Source organism: Oncorhynchus mykiss, chromosome 23 (assembly GCF_057628025.1).
Source record: "Oncorhynchus mykiss isolate SJ-2025 chromosome 23, ASM5762802v1, whole genome shotgun sequence".
Classification (NCBI taxonomy): domain Eukaryota; kingdom Metazoa; phylum Chordata; class Actinopteri; order Salmoniformes; family Salmonidae; genus Oncorhynchus; species Oncorhynchus mykiss.
In genome coordinates, this window is record NC_143044.1 from 37,173,201 (window position 1) to 37,200,595 (window position 27,395).

Below are 27,395 nucleotides of genomic sequence, written 5' to 3' on the forward strand. Positions count from 1 at the left end.
TGAGGACCATTGTCGTGCCATTCAACCGCCACCATCACCTCATGTTTCAGCATGATAATGCATGCTGAAACAGGCCCCATGTCGCAAGGATCTGTTCACAATTCCTGCAACTTCACTCCAATATCCAGCAACTTCACTCCATTGAAGAGGAGTGGGACAACATTCCACAGCCTGAAACTATGTCCAACAATATTTTAACTTTTATTGTATTAGCATCCTTTGAATTCAACAAAACTTTAAATTAATTCATCTCCCAGACATTCAATAACCGCAAACCAATCATTCAATCGTTTTTATTCACATTTTCCATGAGGTTCCACTTCCAAGTGCTTCTCTGCAACTCGAAACAGGCCTTACCCACGCTGACTGTCTAGTTTAACTGTATCAAATATAAAATGAACATGTGAAAGTAAAATTCACCTCTACCTTGTGGTAAAACTTTGGGTTAACAGTTAAGGATTTGCACAAAAAAGCTCAGGTCAAAACAGTTTTGTTTTAAATGATTGTGATCACTTCAACATCAATTCACTCCTGTATTGTGATTCACCTCAGCAAACCCTTGCTTTTAGTTCACTCACAACAGTAGTTTAAAGTGCCTGTAGCTATATAGGTTGATCCAGCTATTGATTGATAACTGTGTAACACAAGCTGTTAAATAACCTTCAACACGATGCAGTGTTGTCCTGCTCTGTATGGCCTTTATCAGTGACAGAGGGTGGAGTGACTATCAAACCAAAGTTATCATTCCTCCCTTCTCCCTGAATGAAAGTCAAGAAAAGAGGAACAAAAGTAGAAAAAACTCAACTTAAACTAGCAATGTGCTACCCTAGTTAAGGCCTTAAACTGAATGGTAAAAGGACTCAAATATGTTTATTTTCCCCCCCAAAGGATAAAACTACAGGGCTAAACTGAACTCTTTAGACGAACACCACCCTCAGTCTGGTAAAATAAATTTAATTCAAAAACAAAATAAAGCGTCACTTTATGAATTCAAAATATAGTCTAGTTCTCAATGGCATAGTACAGTGTTCCCTTATCCATTCTTCGAGTACCTCCAGGACTGCACATTTGTGCTCAGCCCTTAACCAGCCCACCCACATTAGTTGAATCAAGTTTACCTGTTCTGGACTAGAGCACAATGAGCTGTTCTTAGGGTACTAAAGTACAGATTGGGAAATAATAGCATAGTAAATCTAGTTTTTCAGTATTGTCTCACTCGAATACACACATCTGTGCTCCTGCTCCAGCCCTTGTGAATATGGAAGGTCTTCTGTCCACCAGGCCGCCTCCATTTGGACCATGCTCAAGTGACTTATTCAGCTGCAATAACAACAAGCATTGTGTTCTGACAGGAGCAGATGATGGACGTCTCAGTCCTCCAATCCAGGTCCTGAGAGCTGGGGGCAGGAGGGCTGCGATTGGTTCGTGTGTCTGCCTGCCCTGCCTCCCCGTACAGAGCCCTCCCACTAGGCTCTGGGGGAGTGGGTTTGGTTGGGTGATGGTGGCCACAGGGGCGTGTCCTCAATGTTGTCAGGACTGTAGGGTACCCTTGAGGTACCACATCCCTCCTAAGCTCACACAGCACTCCTAACAAGCCAGGACCAAACAGACAGGTTAACATTACCACATCTGATTCTTCAGACAGTTTTAAATGGTGTTCCTACAGCCCACTCAGCTACTCAATGCCAGCTCTAGAGCAGATTCCAGAACCCGTTCTGAAGATGGTTCCAGAACCTATTCTAAAGCCAGTTCTAGATACTGTTCAGCAGTCTGTTCTACACTTTGTTCTGAGGCCAGTCGTACCTTGAGCAGGCGGTCCATGTCAGCCTTGGTAGTCTGGTCTCCCAGCTCCTGCGTCAGCCTGGTCTGGATCACATTCCTCCTTACCCGGTAGTTTTTCATGAAGATCTCATACAGGACCTGACGGTGCTGGGGGGGGGGGGTGACAACAATATGAAGATCTTTTAAAATGTAGAGGCAGAAAAATGAAAAGGGAGCTCAAACACATCCACATTTCTGAAACTAAGTAAGGGAGGGCACACAGTGCCTTGCAAAAGGATTCATCCCCTTGGCGTTTTTCCTATTTATTATTATTATTTTTTAAGTAAGAAAAATATGAACCTTTAACTAGGCAAGTCAGTTAAGAACAAATTCTTATTTACAATGACCGCGTACCCCGGCCAAACCCAATTGTGCTCCCCCACATGCCTTTTGGCGAACACCATACGTGTTTGCTTATTTCTTTCTTTAAGCAATGGCTTTTTTCTGGCCACTCTCTCTTCGGATGTGATACAGCCGCCTGGATTTGAACCAGGTACTGCCTCTTGCACTGGGATGCAGTGTCTTAGACCACTGCGCCACGCGGGAGCCCATTCCGTTGCATTACAACCTGTAATTTAAATTAATTTTTTATTTGGATTTCATGTAACGGACATACACAAAATAGTCCCAATTGGTGAAGTAAAAAGGGTTATTTGTTTAAAAAAAAAAATGTAATAATTATGTGTGCACATGTATTCACCCCCTTTGCTATGAAGCCCATAATAAGATCTGGTGCAAACAATTACCTTCAGAAGTCACATTATTAGTTAAATAAAGTCCACCTGTGTGCAATCTAAGTGTCACATGATCTCTAAATATACACACCTGTTCTGACAGGGCCCCAGAGTCTGCAACACAACTAAGCAAGCGACACCATGAAGACCAAGGAGCTCTCCAAACAGGTCAGGGACAAAGTTGTAGAGAGTACAGATCAGGGTTGGGTTATAAAAAAATACCAGAAACTTTTAAACATCCCACGGAGCACCATTAAATCCATTATTAAAACATGGAAAGAATATGGCACCACAACAAACCTGCCAAGAGAGGGCCGCCCACCTAAACTCACGGACCAGGCAAGGAGGGCATTAATCAGAGACACCAAAGAGACCAAATATATTATGATGCAATGTCTCATTATTTGTTTAATTAAAAAAATGAATATGACTTTTTGTATATATAATTTTAAAAAATACAAATATTATGCTTATCTGTTACTGTCACTATCTTTTCATTTTTGTTTTGAATGTTCTTAATTGGAAAATGCAAAATAAAATATAAAAAACAAGAGACCAAAGACAACCCTGAAGGAGCTGCAAAGCTCCAAAGCGGAGATTGGAGTATCTGTCCATAGAACCACTAAGCCGTACACTCCACAGAGCTGGGCTTTACGGAAGAGAGAGTGGCCAGAAAAAAGCCATTGCTTAAAGAAAGAAATAAGCAAACACGTATGGTGTTCGCCAAAAGGCATGTGGGAGACTCCCCAAACATATGGAAGAAGGTACTCTAGTCAGATGAGACTACAATTGAGCTTTTTGGACATCAAGGAAAATGCTGTCTGTCGCAAACCCAACACCTCTCGTCACCCAGAGACCACCATCCCCACAATGAAGCATGGTGGTGGCAGCATCATGCTGTGGGGCTGTTTTTTCATCGGCAAGGACTGGGAAACTGGTCAGAATTGAAGGAATGATGGATGGTGCTAAATACAGGGACATTCTTGAGGGAAACCTGTTTCAGTCTTCCAGAGATTTGAGACTAGGACAGAGGTTCACCTTCCAGCAGGACAATGACCCTAAGCTTATTGCTAAAGCAACACTCGAGTGGTTTAAGGGGAAATATTTGAATGTCTTGGAATGGCCTAGACAAAGCCCATACCTCAATCCAGTTGAGAATCTGTGGTATGATTTAAAGATGGATCGATTCCGCCGGTATACAGCATACTTGAAGGAGTTAGAGCAGTTTTGCCTTGAAGAATGGGCAAAAATCCCAGTGGCTAGATGTGCCAAGCTTAGACATACCCCAAGATACTTACAGCTGTAACTGCTGCAAAAGGTGGCTCTACAAAGTATTGATTTTGGGGGGTAAATAGTTATGCGAATAAGTTAAATTGGTCTTATTTCTTGTTTGTTTCACAATAAAAAAATATTTTCCATCTTCAAAGTGGTAGGCATGTTGTGTAAATCAAATGATACAAACACCCCCAAAAATACATTTTAATTCCAGGTTGTAAGGCAACAAAATAGGAAAAATGCCAAGGGGTTGAATACTTTCGCAAGCCACTCCCAGAGTATTTCTGCATGATTTCAAAACACAGGTTACATACAAGTGATCCAGTGGGTGTGTGACAGGTTAAAGGAAATATTCATAGCCTGTTATACATTAAAAAGTATTAGTAAGTGAGGATCTTAAAACATCTAAGGTTAAAAAGATGCATTCAGTATTAGTTGATAGAGATTGATAACATTCATATAATTGTGTTAAAGTTAAAATCCGTCAAGTGTACAAAGGGTACGAATTGTGAGAGTAATGTGTAAACATTATATTGATTACTTTATTTTGTGGTGCCTAAAAGTGTTAATCTGTGATCTACGAAATGCTCTCAATCTATGAGCCGGAGATCGATTGCTCTGGTCTCCACCCATATTCCTGGGGAAATCACGGCCTTTTCTCATTGAACTAAATGTTGAATTGAGAAAACAACACCGTATCACTCTCGTGATTATTTCTCCCCTGTTTTCAGGTACTTTATTGATGATAAAAAATAGTAATTTAAATGTAATAACTCGCTAACATGTAAAGAGTGTTTAAGGTGTGTTTTAGTAACATCTTGAGGAAGTTAGAGTTAAGTTTGCAGAGAGTAATATGAGCCCTGCTCGGTTGTAGTGAAGAATAGCATCGTACTGAGAGTAGCTGACATTTTATGTCGATTGTGAATGAACATGTGCGTGTATCACTCTCGTGATTATTTCTCCCCTGTTTTCAGGGGCGTAACAGGTGCAGTGGGCATGTGGAATGATGAGTGAAAAGGAAAACAAAATTATTACACACTTGACTATAAGAAGAACCCTGACCCCAGGTGTTGTTACCTTGTCGAAGGTCTCTCCTGTCTCCCACACAACAAACACCTTCTGCTCATCCGCAGCTGCCGTGCTCTGGGCTGGAAACTACAGGGAAAAAAGAGAGACCAAACCGATGAAAATACACGAAGAGAAAGACAACTGATGAAACTGCAGGAGAGGAGACAGGAGTGAAATCCCTGCAGTGACCCCGAGTCTTATAGCACTGGGCTCTACAGACACGGGATACCTTATATTACAAGAAGCTACACTTTGGATTAAGTTATTCCCAATCTCAACAAAACAAAACAGGCGTGCTGTGTTAAGAAGATGACTAAGTCACTCTTGATAAGAGCATCTGCTAAATGACCAACATGTAAATGTAACGGGATCTCTAATCCATCCCAAAACCATTAAGCAAATCCCTGATTCAACCCTCTCCACTCCCAGAAAGCATTAACCTCTGCTGGGATAGGATAAAGTTGCCCCTCGAAGCTGATCCAAAGTCAGTTTTGCATTCATCTGACGGACTATTGTTTAGTCCGTATTTGGGGAGTGGGATCTGATCCTAGATGTGTGTGTACAGGCAAATTCTACACAGGGCTTAATGGTTAACTCCTCCTGGAACGGTAATAGGCTTTGTGCTCTCAGCCAATAATAGAAGCTATTTAACAGTGGACAGTTTCCTCCGTCCAACCCCTCCCCATACCTCCCTACCTCATTCCTCCTTCCAGGATCTAAATCCTACAAAATCCCGAGGAGCGCAAGGGGGATAAGAACCTAAGCCAGGTTGAAAAAGGGGATTTGATACTCAGAGGGAGACTTGTTCCTTATCCACACAATAGGTAGCAGTGTCTCAGACCTGTATACAATAGGTAGCAGTGTCTCAGACCTGTAAACAATAGGTAGCAGTGTCTCAGACCTGTATACAATAGGTAGCAGTGTCTTAGACCTGTAAACAATAGGTAGCAGTGTCTCAGACCTGTATACAATAGGTAGCAGTGTCTCAGACCTGTATACAATAGGTAGCAGTGTCTTAGACCTGTATACAATAGGTAGCAGTGTCTTAGACCTGTAAACAATAGGTAGCAGTGTCTCAGACCTGTATACAATAGGTAGCAGTGTCTCAGACCTGTATACAATAGGTAGCAGTGTCTCAGACCTGTATACAATAGGTAGCAGTGTCTTAGACCTGTAAACAATAGGTAGCAGTGTCTCAGACCTGTATACAATAGGTAGCAGTGTCTTAGACCTGTAAACAATAGGTAGCAGTGTCTCAGACCTGTATACAATAGGTAGCAGTGTCTCAGACCTGTAAACAATAGGTAGCAGTGTCTCAGACCTGTAAACAATAGGTAGCAGTGTCTCAGACCTGTATACAATAGGTAGCAGTGTCTTAGACCTGTAAACAATAGGTAGCAGTGTCTCAGACCTGTATACAATAGGTAGCAGTGTCTCAGACCTGTATACAATAGGTAGCAGTGTCTTAGACCTGTATACAATAGGTAGCAGTGTCTTAGACCTGTAAACAATAGGTAGCAGTGTCTTAGACCTGTAAACAATAGGTAGCAGTGTCTCAGACCTGTATACAATAGGTAGCAGTGTCTCAGACCTGTATACAATAGGTAGCAGTGTCTCAGACCTGTATACAATAGGTAGCAGTGTCTTAGACCTGTAAACAATAGGTAGCAGTGTCTCAGACCTGTATACAATAGGTAGCAGTGTCTTAGACCTGTAAACAATAGGTAGCAGTGTCTCAGACCTGTAAACAATAGGTAGCAGTGTCTCAGACCTGTATACAATAGGTAGCAGTGTCTTAGACCTGTATACAATAGGTAGCAGTGTCATGGTATTAATGCTAACAATGTTCATTCAACTACTTCTCTGATGAGTACTATGGCATTAAGACAACCATGAGAGCAAAGTTTAAAGAACCACACCTCATTAGGAAAATGTAGGCTTCACCTAAGGTACAGTGCAGTCTGGTGGGGTGTAATATAATTGAACAGTTAGATTCTACAATCACACAGCCATCAGGCTCTAATCAGAGAGCTGAACCTGATAAGGCCAACCCTCCATCGCCTCACTGCTCTCACTCTACTTCCTACCTACTACCCTCAGGAGTAAAGCCGGTGTGCTGCTACAGGGATAGATCACACACCAAAACCACAGTTTGTTGTTCTGTTTAGGAAAGGTGATGGCTGTACTCCTGAGGCAAGCAAGAGACCATCATTGCAGCAGAGAAGACAACCCGGGCAGGCTGAGTTTAATCTGGCCGGGAGCCAAAAGCTGATCTCTTTAGTCCAAGGAGAGGCTCTTTATCTGTGGATATCTAGACTTACTCACCGGGTGGAAGAATGGGCCGATCTTTAACTGAAATTCTCGAGTACCACAGGGGGTTGTCTGTTTTCCAGAGGAACTGACCCCAAACCCCCTATCATGCCAGTTTCAAAACCCAAAACCCAAGGGAGCCCTGGTGGGATGGTAGTCATGCAGCAGGGACAGGATCTAATACTCACAGGTACCAGTATCTGTTTGCATTGGCTCATCAGTATAGTATCCTGTAGCAGGCGGTCTGAGATTGAGTGGAACAGGCTGTGTCCGGGAGGCAGGGAGGCCAGGTGGAGGTTGAACAGCCTCTTGACTTCGCTCAGCGTCAGCACGTGCTGCTTCCTGAACGTGTTCCACACAAAGTCCCTCAGCTCAGGGGACGGTGAGGGAGTGGGGGTCCCGCCGTGCCCGTTATGAGGGTTTGAGGCGGGGCAGGTAGCGGAGGATGAGGGGTAACCGTTAACCAAACCATTAGGGTGCACGGATGAGCACGAGTCCATGGGTTCGTCTTCACTGACAGGTTCTTCTTTGACCCGAACCCCAGTTCCGCCACTCGCCCCAGCTCCACCCTGTCGACGAGCGCTCAGGTCCTTCTCTAGAGAGGGCTGGTTATGCCGTGCACGTTCATGGGCAGCCTTCAGCCGCTGCTCGCCACTCACGTGCACAGTTTCTGTAAAGGACAGAGAAACAGTTTTCAGCTAGAGACAATTATAAAACACATTATGCCAGAAAGACGCTGCTATAAGCACACACACCTGTTTCTAGGTCCTTTTTGGATACCAGGTCATCCTTAGAGAAGGTGAAGACCTTCTCCAATCTGCAAACAAAACATGAAACATAAAATCAACCGTCTCTGTCCATGTTACCTTACCAAGGCAAACAGTGAGTGATAATGTGTGTGTGTTTGCGTATGTCATGTCTTACTTGCTCTGTATCCCCATCCACAGCATGTGCTGCCGCTGGGCCACGTCAGGGTGCTTCTTGATGAAGGAACCGTCGCTTGGCAACAGGAACTCCCAGCCACGGTTGATACGAGGCACCGCCATATGTTCCAGGAAGTCCTTCACGTCCTCCGGGGGGAGCTGGAAATAACAGGGAGGACAAATAGTTAGCAACAACCTCTGGAGCAGAGGAGGCTGGTGGGAGGAGCTATAGGAGGACAGTCTCATTGTAATGGTGGAGTGGAATAAATTGAACAAAGTCAAACATGTGGTTTCCATTTGTTTGATACCGTTCCATATTTCCATTCCAGCCATTACAATGAGCACATCCCCCTATAGCTCCTCCCACCAGCTTCAACTGCTCTGGAGGTAACTTATTGGGGGGGGGCAGACATTTAGTAACACCCTCTGGGGGTAACTGTTAGTGAGGGGAGGAACAAATTTAAACTTGAGTGGGTTGAGTCACTGACGGGATCTTCCTGTCTGGGTTGGCGCCCCCCCCTTGGGTTGTGCCGTGGCGGAGATCTTTGTGGGCTATACTCGGCCTTGTCTCAGTTGGTGGTTGAAAATACCCCTCTAGTGGTGTGGGGGCTGTGCTTTGGCAAAGCGGGTGGAGTTATATCCTGCCTGTTTGGCCCTGTCCGGGGGTTTCGTCGGAAGGGACCACAGTGTCTCCCGACCCCTACTGTCTCTACCTCCAGTAGTTTATGTCTTGGGGGGCTAGGGTCAGTTTGTTATATCTGGAGTTTTTCTGCTGTCTTATCCGGTGTCCTGTGTGAATTTAAGTATGCTCTCCAATTATTTCTTTCTCCCTCTCTCTCGGAGGACCTGAGCCCTAGGACCATGCCTCAGGACTACCTAGCATGAGGACTCCTTGCTGTCCCCAGTCCACCTGGCCGTGCTGCTGCTCCAGTTTCAACTGTTCTGCCTGCGGCTATGGAACTCTGACCTGTTCACCGGACATGCTACCTGTCCCAGACCTGCTGTTTTCAACTCTCTAGAGACAGCAGGAGCGGTAGAGATACTCTCAATGATCGGCTATGAAAAGCTAACTGACATTTACTCCTGAGGTGCTGACCTGTTGCACCTTCGACAACCACTGATTATTATTATCTGACCCTGCTGGTCATTTATGAACATTTGAACATCTTGGCCATGTTCTGTTGTAATCGCCACCCGGCACATCCAGAAGAGGACTGGCCACCCCTCATAGCCTGGTTCCTCTCTAGGTTTCTTCCTAGGTTCTGGCCTTTCTAGGGAGTTATTCCTAGCCACTGTGCTTCTACACATGCATTGCTTGCTGTTTGGGGTTTTAGGCTGGGTTTCTGTACAGCACTTTGAGATATCAGCTGATGTACGAAGGGCTTTATAAATACATTTGATTGATTGACTTATAGGAACACTTGTGAAGTGTGTTACACCATATACTTTAAATAGAGTGGTATTTGAATTGGGTATCTTTGGCCAGGTGTGAGACACGGCAGGTGGCTTTAGTAGCACCCCCTGGTGCAGTGAACTGTTTAAAACAGTTGATGATTACCTTGATGATGGCTGCAATCTCCTTCCTCATCACCGAGCGATCCTGAGTGAATCTCCACATCTAAGAGAAACAAGAACATAAAACACACACACACACATATATATATATACACATACATACACATATATATATATACACATATACATACATACATATATATATATATATACACATACACACACATATATATATACACATATACATACACACATACATATATGTATGTGTGTATGTATATATATATATATATATATATATATATATATATATATATATATATATGTATGTGTGTATATATATATATACATACACACACATATATATACATACACACATATACATACACACACACACATATATATACATACACACACACATATACATATATACACACACACACACACACACACACACACACACATATATATATATATATACATACAAAACATATTTTTATTCCTGTTTAAATTTCACCATGAAGTCTTGAAATTTTAACCTCTTGTCAATGAACATGCACAATTGTACTGTGGACCTGTGCAGGAAGATCTGCTCGGAGATATGGTAAGGGTATAAACAGTGTGACTCACCACAAAGTCTCTTCCTCGACACAGCACCTCAGCAGGCACACCACTGTGGGGACTACAGCTGTTCTTAGGATACAGCACGTCACTGAAGGAACAAAAGAGTGTTCAACTGCTGTCAGGGACATGACCTGAAATATTTCTGGGACAATAGTTCATCTTTTTCTTTATTTTTTTTAAGTATCCAAGCATAATCTTTGTTCATGAAATCACACATTTAGATCTTGAATAATTAATCCAGAAGGAAGACTTTTTTGGATCTATTTAATCTGGATCTGTGAACCTGGTCCGTCTCACCTTTTGACCACCCAGTTGCCCTGCACCAGTAGTGCCACCTGCTGGATGCAGCGCAGCACTGCAGTGGAGTCTGTCCCAGGGGTCAGCAAACCCATCAGGTTGGCAAACGGCATCACCTTAACTAGAGAGGAAGAGAGAAATTATGGAAAGAATAAGATGGAGGACATGGGCTCGTAAGCAACAAATTCACAGTTAAGTCTACACCAGTTGCATTCGGCACATGTGACAAATACATTTGATTTGAAAACATTTCCCTTGGGGAAAATAAAGATTTATTGGAGCAAAAGTAACAAGGTTAGTGTACCGTTCTTCATCAGGGTCTTGATCTGGTCACCGAGCGGCAGCGTCCGGAGCTGGGCCATGGACAGCATGTTACTGGGACCTACGGGCCTCACACTGACACACACACACCAAGGACTCATCAGTTTCATACCTGAAATGTTACAACATGGCTTAATACATTACACACCATGCAAGTTTGACTTACATCTTCTCCTCTGCGACAGGAGGCATGAGCATTGCCAGGTACTCCCTGAGGGAGAAAAGAGGGAGAGGGATGAATAAAGGGACCGGGAGAAAAGAGGGATGAATAAAGGGACCGGGAGAAAAGGGAGAGGGATGAATAAAGGGATCAGGAGAAAAGAGAGAGGGATGAATAAAGGGACCGGGAGAAAAGGGAGAGGGATGAATAAAGGGATCGGGAGAAAAGGGAGAGGGATGAATAAAGGGATCGGGAGAAAAGGGAGAGGGATGAATAAAGGGACCGGGAGAAAAGGGAGAGGGATGAATAAAGGGACCGGGAGAAAAGGGAGAGGGATGAATAAAGGGATCAGGAGAAAAGGGAGAGGGATGAATAAAGGGAGCGGGAGAAAAGAGAGAGAAGGAATGACACACAAAAGCAACTTTCAAATAGGGACACTACGTGTTAGTACTCACTTTCAAATAGGGACACTACGTGTTAGTACTCACTTTGGAGTTTTCACCAGTTCTGTGTTCTCGGAACCTCCCATAGCCTGGCAGTACAGGTATAGCCTCTCGTGGTCCGAACGCCCGTCCTAAACACACACACACACACACAAAGTAGGTGTTAAGTTGAGACTGGCTGTGACTTGGATGAACAGAGGTCACATAAAACAGTGTGTGAGAGCGCCCCCTTACATTGAGGCCGTGGTAGTGCAGGTGGACCCAGGATTCCTCTGCCTGTTTCTTCTGAAGGAAGTCATACGACTGGATACGCCTCTGACGAGCCTGCTCCGACTCAGGACGGGAAAACCTCACCTAGAGGAAAGAGACAGGTTTAATTTGACCATCCCAATACTGACAAAGAAAACAGAGCTCAACAATTGATTTAAGAGGGCCATTTTGTGATTGTTATTGTGTGTGTTTCCTTACAGTGACGGCCTTGACATCTTCATCTGCCTCGTCCTGAGAGGAGTCTCCCCCCTCGTTAGCGGCCTCCCGCTCTCTGTGTTTGCAGTCAGCCTTGTCCAGATAGGAGAAGCTGGGTCGCATCTGGAGGATGCCCTGCAGCGGCGTGATGTGGAGCTCACCTGATGACATCATCAACACCCATCAGTGACATCACACCGAGTCAGAGACAAACATTTAGATATCAAGACTAACATGAACACACGCAGGAGAGCAATGTCAGTGCTGATGGATATGAATGTACAGAAACACAGCTACCTTTCCTGAAGATGGCAGCAGCGTATCTGGAGGTGTTGGTCGTGGACTGGATGGATGTGAACGTCTGCTTGTCCATCATCTTCCTGCAAGGAGATTGATGAATGACCAGAATGTCACAGACACAGCATATGACAGATGACATACACAAATGAAACTAACACAGAGTACTAAGAAATGAACCAACACAAAGTGTACAAAGTCATGGGTGGGCAGCATATGAGCCAATTCAATCTGGCCTGCGGGAGATTTACATTTATATAAATAGTATATGGGACTGATTTTAAGAAATGTTGCTTAATTCATTTGATTAATATTATGGTGTTTCTACTCCAAGAAAAATGAAAAACCCTCTGGGTTTCTGTTAGGATGGAACGTAAAATATGGCGCTGTACATTGTGACGGTCGGGAGTAGGCTATAGTGCTGGGCTATTGAGCTAAATGATCCCCGTGATAAAACTGTGATAAAATAGTTGTAGGCTTTTGCTTCTAACTTCAATATGCTCTTTAAAGAAATACGACCGACACCACATTACACAACACTAGCGAGACTCATGTCGCCTACGGTAGGCCTACAGCATATTGAAAAATATGACGCGACTCTACACCAATAATTACATAGAGGGGATTGGAGGATTCTAAATGAAAACCAAAAGCTGCCTCATGGGTCTGCCGGTGGCGGCCGGCACGGGTATCTGTAGCAGGAGAGGCCCCATCCACAAAGCATATTGTCCTGCTACTGCTACTACTGCTACTACTACTACATAGAACCTAACTTAGAAAAACATCTAGGCCAGTCTATTGTCCAGCTACCTGCTAGAACAGCAGGAATGTTTCTTTAGTCAGCACCATTATTAGTGCAACGCCCCTTATAGTGTTGCTCTGTGCTACCCAGTGTGGCGGGGTGGGGGTCCACCTCTCCTCCTCCGTTCCCCATGGGCTAAGTCTGTCTTCTGTGCCCGGCTCTGCGGCTCATCCTGTGCCCCCTGCCCTCATCCCTTGAACCTTGCGCACTTTCCATGGATACAGCTGGAGAACTGCAAGGCAATCCCATTGTGCGCCACTCAGGAGCCATGACCAATATACAGTGCCTTGCGAAAGTTTTCGGCCCCCTTGAACTTTGCGACCTTTTGCCACATTTCAGGCTTCAAACATAAAGATATAAAACTGTATTTTTTTGTGAAGAATCAACAACAAGTGGGACACAATCATGAAGTGGAACGACATTTATTGGATATTTAAACATCCCAAGGAGCACTGTGCAAGCGATAATATTGAAATGGAAGGAGTATCAGACCACTGCAAATCTACCAAGACCTGGCCGTCCCTCTAAACTTTCAGCTCATACAAGGAGAAGACTGATCAGAGATGCAGCCAAGAGGCCCATGATCACTCTGGATGAACTGCAGAGATCTACAGCTGAGGTGGGAGACTCTGTCCATAGGACAACAATCAGTCGTATATTGCACAAATCTGGCCTTTATGGAAGAGTGGCAAGAAGAAAGCCATTTCTTAAAGATATCCATAAAAAGTGTTGTTTAAAGTTTGCCACAAGCCACCTGGGAGACACACCAAACATGTGGAAGAAGGTGCTCTGGTCAGATGAAACCAAAATTGAACTTTTTGGCAACAATGCAAAACGTTATGTTTGGCGTAAAAGTAACACAGCTCATCACCTTGAACACACCATCCCCACTGTCAAACATGGTGGTGGCAGCATCATGGTTTGGGCCTGCTTTTCTTCAGCAGGGACAGGGAAGATGGTTAAAATTGATGGGAAGATGGATGGAGCCAAATACAGGACCATTCTGGAAGAAAACCTGATGGAGTCTGCAAAAGACCTGAGACTGGGACGGAGATTTGTCTTCCAACAAGACAATGATCCAAAACATAAAGCAACATCTACAATGGAATGGTTCAAAAATAAACATATCCAGTTGTTAGAATGGCCAAGTCAAAGTCCAGACCTGAATCCAATCGAGAATCTGTGGAAAGAACTGAAAACTGCTGTTCACAAATGCTCTCCATCCAACCTCACTGAGCTCGAGCTGTTTTGCAAGGAGGAATGGGAAGAAATGTCGGTCTCTCGATGTGCAAAACCGATAGAGACATACCCCAAGCGACTTACAGCTGTAATCGCAGCAAAAGGTGGCGCTACAAAGTATTAACTTAAGGGGCTGAATAATTTTGCACGCCCAATTTTTCAGTTTTTGATTTGTTAAAAAAGTTTGAAATATCCAATAAATGTCGTTCCACTTCATGATTGTGTCCCACTTGTTGTTGATTCTTCACAAAAAAATACAGTTTTATATCTTTATGTTTGAAGCCTGAAATGTGGCAAAAGGTCGCAAAGTTCAAGGGGGCCGAATACTTTCACAAGGCACTGTTAATAACAGGGTCAATAATATATCTGTGAGAATATCCAAGGGGCTTTTATATAATTATAAATTAATAATAATGAATCGCTTTGTTTAAAAAAAAAAACATTTTGGAGATGATGTTTTCAAATAATGTAAAATGAGGGAGAAAAAGGCCAATCTTGAACATGGGGTCAGACATTGTTACTAATTTGTAAATAAAGCCAGTTTGTTATTTAGAATGATTCATTTCTGTTTTTAAAGGGAGAGAAACCAAAAACCTACAGTCATCTCATGGGTCTCCCAGTCGAGGCCAGAACGGGTATTTAACCAGCATCTGTAGCAACACAGCTTGGATATTCTTGGACACTATGCAGTGTCTTAGACCGTTGCACCACTCAGGTGCTGTATAACATGACCGGTCGGGAGTGGTCTACAGTACCACAGTAAGAGCAAAATAATCCTAACAAAATAAAATAAAAACCTCAGTGTAACAACAGTTTTAGTAAGTAATACTGAAGTTGTGCACAATTATCAGTTTCTATTTAGGTTTATGTCGACCATTCATTGTCAGTTAGAGACACAGTAGGACCCAAAAGCATATACAATGCTCTAACTCCCCCTTGTGCTGGTCTGGAGCAATGAAGTGGTGACGCAGGGTACCATACTAAACCAAAAATTACCCCTAAGTACCACAGCATAATCGCAAAACTTTCAGTGGAGCAACCACTGTATGTAGTGCACTCACACAGAGTAGGTGTTGGAGTCCTCTGAGGTGGTTCCGTCCACATTGAGGGCGATCTGCTCGCCTTTACTTCGACAGTAGTTAGGACTCAGAGTGTTGATGGCTATCTCCAACTCCACCTACACAAAGACACAAATGATAAACTGAGGATATTGTTTAATAATAGGACAGGCTAGGGAAGATGGATAATGTGGTTTGTCCTTCATACAGTACCAGTCAAAAGTTTGGACACACCTACTAATTCAAGGGTTTTTCTTTATTTTTTACTATTTTCTGCATTGTACAATAATAGTGAAGACATCAAAAACTATGAAACAACACATGGAATCATATAGTAACCAAAAAAGTGTTAAACAAATCAAAGTACATTTTTGATTTTAGATTCTTCAAAGTAGCCACCCTTTGCCTTGATGACAGCTTTGCACACTCTTGGCATTCTCTCAACCAGCTTCACCTGGAATGCTTTTCCAACAGCCTTGAAGGAGTTCCCACATATGCTGAGCCATTGTTGGCTGCTTTTCCTTCACTCTGCGGTCGAACACATCCCAAACCATTTCAAATGGGTTGAGGTCAAGTGATTGTGGAGGCCATGTCATCTGATGCAGCACTCCATCACTCTCATTCTTGGTCAAATAGCCTTACACAGCCTGGAGGTGTGTTGGGTCATTGTCCTGTTGAAAAACAAATTATAGTTCCACTAAGCGGAAACCAGATGGGATGGCATATCGCTGAAGAATGCTGTGGTAGCCATGCTGGTTAAGTGTCCATTGAATACTAAATAAATCACTGACAGTGTCACCAGCAAAGCACCATCACACCTCCTCCACCACACATGCGGAAATCATACGTTCACCTACTCTGCTTCTCACAAAGACACGGTGTTTGGAACCAAAAATCTCACATTTGGACTCATCAGACCAAAGGACAGATTTCCACCAGTCGAATGTCCATTGCTCATGTTTCTTGGCCCAATAAAGTCTTCTTATTGGTGTCCTTTAGTTGTTTCTTTGCAGCAATTTGACAATGAAGGCTTGGTTCCCGCAGTCTCTGAACAGTTCATGTTGAGATGTGTCTGTTACTTGACCTCTGAAGCATTTATTTGGGCTGCAATTTCTGATGCTGGTAACTCTAATGAACATATCCTTTGCAGCAGAGGTAACTCTGGGTCTTCCTTTCCTGTGGCTGTCCACAAGAGAGCCAGTTTCATCACAGCGCTTGATGTTTTTTGAGATTGAACGTTCCTTGAAGTTCAAAGTTCTTAAATGTTCCGCATTGACTGACCTTCATGTCTGAAAGTAATGATGAACTGTCGTTTCTCTTTGCTTATTTGGGGCGGCAGTTAGTCTAGTGGTTAGAGCGTTGGGAGTAACCGAAAGGTTGCTGGATCGAATCCCCGAGCTGACAAGGTAAAATTCTGCCGTTCTGGCCCTGAACAAGGCCCACTGTTCCCCGGTAGGCTGTCGTTGTAAATAAGAATTTGCTCTTAACTGACTTGCCTAGTTAAATAAAAAGGATAAAAAATTAATACATTTGAGCTGTTCTTGCCATAATATGGACTTGGGTCTTTTACCAACAACTTATTGGCTCAAACGCATTGGAAATTAACTTTTAACAAGGCACACCTGCTAATTGAAATGACTACCTCATGAAGAAGGGTGGCTACTTTGAAGAATCTCATATAGAAAATACAATTAGATTTGTTTAACACTTTTTTGGTAACTACACGACTCAATGTGTTATTTCATAATGTTGATGTCTTCACTATTATTCTACAATGTAGAAAATAGTAAAAAATAAGAAAAACAACTGGAATGAGTAGGTGTGTCCAAATGAGATGGATATCCATATGAGATGAAAATCTCTTAAACAAGGGAGCCCAGTCACACCTTCTGCTGCTTGGGCTTGATCTTGGCAGACAGATGAGTGATATCATCATAGGTCATAGAGGAAGGGCGTACTGGATACTATGAAGGAGAAAAAAAAACAAGCGAAATTAAGATAAGATAGCTGTACAAGATCTTAACCAGGAACATATCAAATCCATACAGCTTGTTGCAGAGTAGATGCAGAACCTACCTGGAACAGATAGAGCTTGTCCGCAAGGCTTTTGGCCAGGTATACATCAATCTAAAAGAAACAGAAAGAGAGGAATCTTGGGTTCATATTCTTTCCATCACTCATCTTTCTCGCCAAGATGATAAAACCTTGGTTTGGGAAGAAATAGACTGGTAAACAGGAGTGCTGGGGAAACGAGCCACTCACCTCTTGTATGACGGGGTCATCGTCCTCCCCGCTGGCCATGGTGAGGGGAGGGGGAGATGTCATAGAAGAGTAGCAGGAGACCTCCGGAGAGCCAACCTAGAATAACAGTGATGCTGAGTGACCGACAAACTAACAGGGGTAGATAAGTAGCAACGTTAAATTTAACGTTAAAGGAATTGTTAATAGCTAACGTTGCGTGAGCCAGAAACAGTGACACTGGCTATCTAGCTAGCAGTCAATACATCATTCAAAACTCTGACATTCCAGTACCATCGAGCTCGTTAGACAGACACATCACATCAGCAACATGGCTATTTTAGCCATTTAGCTTGCTAGCTAACACTTGTGCAATGATGTAACATGTATAAGTTGTGGGCCGAAGCTGAAAAACTTGAAGTTGATCAAACCCCGTCAAGGGAGGAGCAAATTTTTTGGTATATGACAGTAAAACATTCTTATGATGACTATACAATTTGTTTGCACCTTAAATTCTTGCACATTAAGTATATTTCAACACTGTCAGCTCTAGCAAATTTGCCGAACAGCTAAACTTGGAACCAATCAGAAATCCTGAACATACACCCCGGGATGTTGGCAGCCAATGGCCTGCTTCAATCTAAAACGTAAACAGTTTCTTCTGAAAACACAAGCTGCTGTCTGATGAAGAGGAACAGATATAGCTAGCTCCCAGACTGAAATAAGATAAATATCTGTTTGAGTGCACTTGAAATACGCAGCATGCAATACGAATTGTCTTGACCACTTAGCCAATTTATTGAAAGCTAGCAAAAAGTCAGTTTGACTAGCCTAGCTGGCTACTGTAAATGTCAATGTGTTTCATTAGCCATCTCTGTCAGTAAATTACATTTTTGAATCATGGTTTTGTTGAGGCAAAGATCTGGGGAAGGGTACCAAAACAATGTCTGCAGCATTGAAGGCCCAGAAGAACACAGTGGCCTCCATTATTCTTATATGGAAGAAGTCTGGAACCACCAAGACTCCTAGAGCAATCGGGGGAGAAGGGTCTTGGTCAGGCTGGTGACCAAGAACCCGAAGGTCACTGACAGAGCTCCTGAGTTCCTCTGTCGACATTGGAGAACCTTCTAGAAACCTCAGCAGCACTCAACCAAATCAGGCTTTTGAATACTTTTGTAAAAAAAACAAACATTTGCTGTCATTATAGGGTATTGTGTGTAGATTAGCAAAGAAAAAAACGAAATTTAATCCATTTAGAACAGAATTTGGAAAAAGGGGTCTGAATACTTTCCGAATGCACTGTACCGGCAGGCTTGAAGAAACATTCAATCATATACAGTGCCTTCAGAAAGTATTCAGACCCCTTGACATTTCCACATTTTGTTATGTTACAGCCTCAATTTAAAATGTATTCAATTGTTTTCGCCCCCCTCATCAATCCACACACACACACTACCCCGTAATGACAAAGTAAAAACAGGTTTTTAGAAATTCTACCAAATTTATTTAAAATAAAAAAACAGAAATATCACATTTACATAAGTATTCAGAGCCTTTACTGAGTACTTTGTTGAAGCACCTTTGGCAGCGATTACAGCATCAGAGTCCTCTTGGGTATTGCAGATCTGCAGATCCTCTCAAGCACTGTCAGGTTGAATGGGGAGCATTGCTGCACAGCTATTTTCAGGTCTCTGCAGAGATGTTCGATCAGGTTTAAGTCCAGGCTCTGGCTGGCCCACTCAGGGACATGCATGGACTGGTCCTGAAGCCACTCCTGCATTGTCTTGGCTGTATGCTTAGGGTCGTTATCCTGTTGAAAGGTGAACCTTCACCCCAGTCTGCGGTCCTGACCCAATGTGTTCTCGGGGACCTTCAATGCTGCAAAAAATGTTTTGCTACCCTTCCCCAGATCTGTGCCTCGACACAATCATGTCTCGCTGCTCTACGGACAAATCATTCGACCTCATGGCTTGTTTTTACTCTGAACCTGTACTGTCAAGTGTGGGACCTTATATAGACAGGTGTGTTCCTTTCCAAATCATGTCCAATCAATTGAATTTATCACACATGGACTCCAATCAAGTTATAGAAACATCAATGATGATCAATGGAAACAGGACCCACCTGAGCTCAATTTTCATAGCAAAGGATCTGAATACTTATGTAAATAAGGTATGTTAATTTTTAATACATTTGCAAAAAATAAATAAACTTTTGGCTTTGTGATTATGGGGTATTGTGTGTAGATTGCTGAGGATTTGTATTTATTTAATCCATTTTAGAATAAGGCTGTAAACGTAACAACATGTGGAAAAAGGTCAAGGGGCCTGATTACTTTCTGAAGACACTGTACTTTGCATAGAAACCCAAATAAATGCATGTAGATGGAAAGGGGGGTGTGTCATGTGCATATTAGCCAATACAGATGGCATAGCCTACACACATAGCATACCTTGCAATGTAATCTTCTCTAAAAACAGTTGTACAAAGTGCTCTGTAATAAGATGAGTGTTCTCCAATACCATGGTGGACATGCATAATGTTGGATGCATTAGAATATAAGATACGGAGAATAATATAGAGCCTGTAGGATTATAGAAAAAACAGTTGGGAAATTAACGTGAAATACTAAATGTGAGTATATTTAAGTGTTTAAATGATTAACTTTCCTACTAACCTAAAAGTCGTCAGTGCCAAATTCTTGCCAATAAATTCATTATTCTACTAATCATGACAGTGCGAGACAGGTTTTCCATAATGTACGTTTCATAAGAATTCAAACAAATAACACCATCAGAAAGTGTTTCACCAGTTATTGAGTACGGAGACAAATAGCAATGGTGTCTCAGGCAGTATTTGAAATATCTAAATATAGTGAACCTAATATTGAGTTGTACCCCTTTTGCCCTCAGAACAGCCTCAATTTGTCAGGGTATGGACTCTACAAGGTGTTGAAAGCTGGCCCATGTTGACACCAATGCTTCCCACAGTTTTGTCAAGTTGGCTGGATGTCCTTTAGGTGGTGGAATATTCTTGATATACACAGGAAACTGTTGAGCATGATAACCCAGCAGTGTTACTTGTCACCTAGTACAATATCCCATTCAAAGGCACTTAAATCTGTTGTTTTGCCCATTCACCCTCTGAATGGCACACATACACAATCCATGTCTCAATTGTCTCAAGGCTTTAAATTCCTTCTTTAAACTGTCCCCTCACCTTCATCTACACTGATTGAAGTGGATTTAACAAGTGACATCAATAAGCTTTCAACTGGATTCACCTGGTCAGTCTATGTCATGGAGAGAGCAGGTGTTCATGTTTGTACACTCAGTGTATATCAAGTGCCGTGGGGGGCACAATCTTAAAATACTGCAATCCAGAAATGAGCACTTTACAATCTACGCCAAAAGCCTGGACTTCTGATGGAGACCATCAAACTGTCATCAACTCATGCAGTATTACCCTTTCTCTCCAGGAGCATGCATGTGCCCAGGCCCCATAGGCGTATCGAAAGGACCTCCCCTGGTCACCAATGTAACTGACCGATGTAGAGAGCCATAGCAGTACCTTAGCAGAATGCAATCTAAACCGTGTGTGGTCCAGAGACGAGAACCTTCGTAAAACTGACCATCCTACCGATCCTTGACTTCGGCGATGTAATTTACAAAATAGCCTCCAACACTCTACTCAACAAATTGGATGCCGTCTATCAGTGCCATCCGTTTTGTCAAAACGCTCCTTGCCCCAGAATGACATTAGCTAGTGATACAGCCATCTGCTCCTGCTTGCAAGCAACAGATATACTTGTTGGAACTAGCTAGTTAAGTAGCAAGCTAGCTAAATTACTGAGTTCTAAATTGGGAGTAATTTTACAGCTTACATTGACAGTATCAATATCATAACCGCCATCGACAAGAGACAATACTGTGAAGCAGTCTTCATCGACAACTACAAATACCTAGGTGTCTGGCTAGACTGTAAACTCTCCTTGCAGACTCACATTAAGCATCTCCAATCCAAAATTAAATCTAGAATCAGCTTCCTATTTCGCAACAAAGCCTCCTTCACTCATGCCTGCAAACATACCTTAGGAAAACTGACCATCCTACCAATCCTTGACTTCGGCGATGTCATTTACAAAATAGCCTCCAACACTCTACTCAACAAATTGGATGCCGTCTACGAATTGCAAAAATCGCTGAAGTTGGAGACTTATCTACCTCACCAACTTCAAACATCTGCTATCTGAGCAGCTAAACGATCGCTGCAGCTGTACATAGTCTATCGGTAAATAGCCCACCCAATTTTTCCTACCTCATCCCCATACTGTTTATATTTATTTACTTTTCTGCTCTTTTGCACACCAATATCTCTCTCTACCTGTACATGACCATCTGATCATTTATCACTCCAGTGTTAATCTGCAAAATTTTAATTATTCGCCTACCTCCTCATGCCTTTTGCACACAATGTATATATACTTTTTTTCCTACTGTGTTATTGACTTGTTAATTGTTTACTCCATGTGTAACTCTGTGTTGTCTGTTCACACTGCTATGCTTTATCTTGGCCAGGTCGCAGTTGCAAATGAGAACTTGTTCTCAACTAGCCTACCTGGTTAAATAAAGGTGAAACTGGCTTACCTGGTGAAAATTATATCACGTTTCTATAACTAAATAGTTTGATTACAACAAGAAAAAGACACACTGATAACAGTTCGTCTGACATAGACCTCTGTCTAATATCTTAAATATGGATAACGTGATTGGCAGATGTGATCAGCAGAGCTACTACCAAAGATTTGTTATACCGAAGCCAAGAGACCCCAGCCTGTTGTTTCAAATGGGTCATTTGAGTCATAGTTGGCAGACCAAGCAAGGTGGGCAGAGCCAAGCACGAGCTAGCAAGATCCTATTTGCGCGTTCTACCACTATTTGCATATTTATGTTAAGGAACGCCTACTCTGAAGTGAGCGTGTGCAATAACTCAATTCGCCTTGGTACTCCTAAACAATTTTTAAAAAATTTGGCAAAGGGTAAAGTCCACTCTGTTCGTAACATATTATAGTTTTGGGAACAGAAAACTGTATAGATCAAATGTTTCATCGGTGAGAAAATTAGCAGAGTGTTAACCAAAATCAATTTTGTTCCATCTTCTCCCATATTTGGTAGCGAATGGAAACGCCAAGCGGATGCTTCACAATTATACATCCGGTGAAATCTGTCTCTTTGTTCTATCTGTAATAGTAACGTACATGATATTACGAGTTGCTCGGTAGTACTCTGCGGCGTTTGCCTGTCCTGCTAGCGAACATAAAAGTACGTATTTTAAAAAAATGTGTAAGAATTGACATTGCCAACAAACGGATGTTTATAAGAAATACATATGCACAAAATTTTAAAACAACAAAAAAACAGCACCTCCCTCAGATCGAGAAATCTAACCATTCATCTAACAGCCCACCACCAAGTAATACATTTTATCGTGAGTAGTCCTCGCAGTTCATTGGTTAGCTAACAGTGCATTAGTTAGCTAATTTGCATTGACAACGTGACAAGTAGCATAGCGGCTGTGTTGGTGAGCTACTTATTCAATCAAACAGTTTGAGCCAAACCAACGCTAAAAACAAAACGAATCTGTAAAATAACGAGTAACACGTAAAAAATCTAACGTTAAGTAACTATGGCTAACTAGCTATATCTCATGATATGGTTAAACAGCTAAATATTTAGATATGGCTGTTTACTTGAGTACTGGCTAGCAATATACCCGGTTGTGTTGGCTAACGTTTGCTCGAAACTCTAGCTTGCAAGCTATCAAATATAATTGGAAGTCATTTGCCAGGCCTCGATTTTGTGAGTTTTCCCTGTATTTCAATAAAAGTTAAGGGCTAGATCTCACCTGCACACTTCACCGTCCCCCTCAGTTTATTTCATTGACGTATGTTAATGGGTTTGCTATGTTTAAATACTTCAGGTGATCGAGCTTTAAAGAAGTGAGTAACGGTGGCTATCTGAGCGCTGCCATGTCGTTGCTTGGCTCCACAGAGACACGTGGGGAGGAGCTGCTATTTGGATTCCCACAATGCAAAGCGATAAAAGGTTTACGTTTTAGCCTACAGATGTCGCAAAGGCGTTTAACATGAGATTGTGTTAAAATGTTTCATATAATCCATAAGGATTTATGCCCTTGTAGTGATTTCCAACTCACTGGACTGCGGAAGTAGAGCCCGCGATCCGAAAAATATTCCTGACAGCGGTGGGATTCGAACCCACGCCCCCGAAGAGACTGGAGCCTTAATCCAGCGCCTTAGACCGCTCGGCCACGCTATCGTGTACCATTACTTCTGTATATAATAAGATTAATAGATTCATAAATGTTGTACAATTACTTCCAGACAGCAGTGACATGACATCGCATCAGTCCGCTAAGTATGGTTATGTATTTATGAAGTACCGGAAAAGCAGGTGTTTGGATGGTATATTGGCACTTGTCGATGGCCGGGTTGTGCTGATAAACTCCCCCTACCAGACACCCCCCTTTCGCGTGAACGCGCACGCACTGAACACGTTATGCTGCGTTTCATTTAATTATTTATCTCGGGTTGATCGCGGGCGAGGCACCGGTAATGTCTGCAGCTTTCGGTTTGGCTATTTGTTTCAAGTGTATTAGTCTAAATAAATCTCTTTGCTAAAATTCATTATCTCTCACATGTCTTATTCGACTAGTGGTTGTTCTGAAATGTTTATTGTTTGCCTACATTTTACTCCTTCCTCTATGTTTAATATAACACACATACATCAACTATTAATTTCAGTTGCCTAATAACGTTTTTCTATAGAAAGTATTTTACTTTGATGTGTGCCACAGAAGGTATTTGACTCTAGCCACAAAATTATGGAAATTAGAAGGGAGGATTTTGGCAAGGCTATTTTCTTGCCGGTGGAAATTCTCTCTCCCCTTCTATCTTGGGACTGCAAGGCCTGACACACTTCAGAATCCTTTTGGTAGCTCATGTTGACCAGTAGTGTGTGCCACATTAACTATTTGACTTTAGCCACAAAATTAAGGAAATTAGAAGGGCGGGAGGATTTTGGCAAGGCCATTTTCTTGTCGGCCGAAATCACCCCTCCCTCCATCTTGGGACTGCAAAGCCTGGCACACTTCAGAATCATTTGGTGACCTATCATGCCCCCTGATGTGTTCCACGGGAAGTATTAGACTCTAGTCACAAAAGGAAGTGGTTATTTCAGCAATAATAGTTTTCAGAGCCCTCTACTGTTCTCTCTACCCATTCCTCAATCCCCCATCCCATCGGGCTTTTCCCTCTAAAGGCTTTTCCTACATTTTTTTTACACTTTTTCTGTTTTTGTTTTTAAGAATGTAGGTACAGTAGTAGTAATAATAATAATAATAAATCAAATAATAATAATAAATCAAACATTTGTACTCTGAGCAAAAAAATAAAGTTCAAATATATAAGTCAACATTAGTGTATATCCATAATCACAGTAAACTGTTATAATAACAGAAAAAAAGAAGGGGGAAAAAGTATAATAATATAATAAACAAAACTATGACTGAATGTGCCTCCAAGAAGAATCCCCTCCCCAATAGGTCCCTTTGCCCTCAATAGGACACCCCTAGCACTTCCACCATCCCCATCAACCTCCCCCATCCCTCAACCACAAAACACAAAACACAATAATGATAATAATAATAAAAATATATACCAAGATATATATATATATATATCACATACACAGATGTACAGTACATATACATATCCACAGGAAACTCAACTTATCTCTTATCTCTTTTCCTACATCAGATATTCAGGTGACATTTCCACCTGGATGACAGCACATAATCAGCAAGATGTAGATGCTCTTCATACGAGGGACTGCCTGCCCATTCTCAGATGTTAGATAATCCGAGATGATCACTTCATTTACATTTTAGCCCTAACATGAACGTTCTGCTTCTTCTTCCACACCATCTAGCGATTTCCCCAAGATGCTCAGTCAGAGCCTTGTCAGCTCCAGATTTGACTACTTCAACTCACACCCTGCTGGAATCCCTGCATTCTCAGATTCCCCTCCACTGATTTGCACCTTGGATGGCCTCCCTATTGCAGCTCACATTATGTTCAGGATTTTAATTCTAGCCTACAGGCCCAGAAAATGACCAGCTCCTCTTGGTCTGGATAAAGTGATGTACTGTTTTTCTTTTTCTGTGATCTACAATTGTGTCAATCTTGAAGTTGTCTTCTCCTTAATGATTCAGTGGACAATCACCAAGACTTTGCTGTGTACAGTTGCCTAATTGGTTGAATGAGTTGAGCTGCAGGCATCATAACTGCAAAGTCCCTTGCTGTTTGTAAATGCTGATTCAATAACCACCTAACCACTTTGATTCTGATTTACTTTTGGTCTTGGAATACACTTCTACCTGTTGCTCTATGTTTATAATAAAAACATATGTTTGTTGTGCTTTTACTCTAGCAGTGAACAGGTTAGGTAGCAGTTTTCTACATATTGTATATAATTGACTGTATATGTTACATTTTAGAACATGGTAGATTATCATGTAATACGACATCTACCATAACATGTATTTATGGTTTCAGCATATACTGTACAAATTGATAACTTCAGATATATTTGATGTGCTAAAGGTACATTGATTCTCCCCTCATCCTTTTCGAATACGGTTAAAGATGTTAACATCATGAGAGAAGAAATAGCAGTCACTCTCCTCCAACACTGGTATGTTCAATTTATAATTCAATATAATTGTAGATAAAATAAACATTTATAAGGATCTTTCAAGGTTATCATTGATCCAACTTCTGACTAGATGGCCACTAAAACACATGTATTTAAATAATTATGTTACAAGAAACCTATACTAAATCAAATCAAATTTTATTTGTCACATACACATGGTTAGCAGATGTTAATGCGAGTGTAGCGAAATGCTTGTGCTTCTAGTTCCGACAATGCAGTAATAACCAACAAGTAATCTAACTAACAATTCCAAAACTACTGTCTTATACACAGTGTAAGGGGATAAAGAATATGTACATAAAGATATATTGATGAGTGATGGTACAGAGCAGCATAGGCAAGATACAGTAGATGGTAACGAGTACAGTATATACATATGAGATGAGTATGTAAACAAAGTGGCATAGTTAAAGTGGCCAGTGATACATGTATTACATGCAGTAGATGATATAGAGTACAGTATATACATATACAAATGAGATGAATAATGTAGGGTATGTAAACATTATATTAGGTAGCATTGTTTAAAGTGGCTAGTGATATATTTTCCATCATTTCCCATCAATTCCCATTATTAAAGTGGCTGGAGTTGAGTCAGTGTGTTGGCAGCAGCCACTCAATGTTAGTGATGGCTGTTTAACAGTCTGATGGCCTTGAGATAGAAGCTGTTTTTCAGTCTCTCGGTCCCAGCTTTGATGCACCTGTACTGACCTCGCCTTCTGGATGATAGCGGGGTGAACAGGCAGTGGCTCGGGTGGTTATTGTCCTTGATGATCTTTATGGCCTTCCTGTAACATCGGGTGGTGTAGGTGTCCTGGAGGGCAGGTAGTTTGCCCCCGGTGATGCGTTGTGCAGACCTCACTACCCTCTGGAGAGCCTTACGGTTGTGGGCGGAGCAGTTGCCGTACCAGGCGGTGATACAGCCCGCCAGGATGCTCTCGATTGTGCATCTGTAGAAGTTTGTGAGTGCTTTTGGTGACAAGCCGAATTTCTTCAGCCTCCTGAGGTTGAAG

At 42.1% G+C, this 27,395-nt stretch overlaps 1 protein-coding gene and 1 non-coding gene across 2 annotated transcripts; both read right to left on the reverse strand.

Moving 5' to 3' along the window:
- Nucleotides 1-279: 279 nt before the first annotated feature.
- Nucleotides 280-23,705, reverse strand: LOC110503125 (DNA-directed RNA polymerase III subunit RPC5). The gene is made up of 20 exons (XM_036960572.2): nucleotides 23,495-23,705; nucleotides 17,615-17,710; nucleotides 17,429-17,479; nucleotides 17,239-17,316; nucleotides 15,356-15,471; nucleotides 12,254-12,336; nucleotides 11,960-12,117; nucleotides 11,726-11,845; nucleotides 11,537-11,622; nucleotides 11,055-11,099; nucleotides 10,872-10,963; nucleotides 10,568-10,688; nucleotides 10,277-10,358; nucleotides 9,690-9,749; nucleotides 8,133-8,290; nucleotides 7,964-8,025; nucleotides 7,397-7,878; nucleotides 4,908-4,985; nucleotides 1,804-1,929; nucleotides 280-1,587 (listed from the first exon to the last, which is right to left on the reverse strand). Exons 2-20 carry the CDS (start codon nucleotides 17,675-17,677, stop codon nucleotides 1,531-1,533), a joined length of 2,118 nt encoding a protein of 705 aa, XP_036816467.1. The 5' UTR covers nucleotides 17,678-17,710; nucleotides 23,495-23,705; the 3' UTR covers nucleotides 280-1,530.
- Nucleotides 23,706-23,843: 138 nt separating this feature from the next.
- On the reverse strand, nucleotides 23,844-23,925 carry trnal-aag (transfer RNA leucine (anticodon AAG)). Its single transcript has one exon. It is a non-coding gene; the product is annotated as a tRNA-Leu (tRNA).
- Between the last annotated feature and the right edge of the window lie 3,470 nt (nucleotides 23,926-27,395).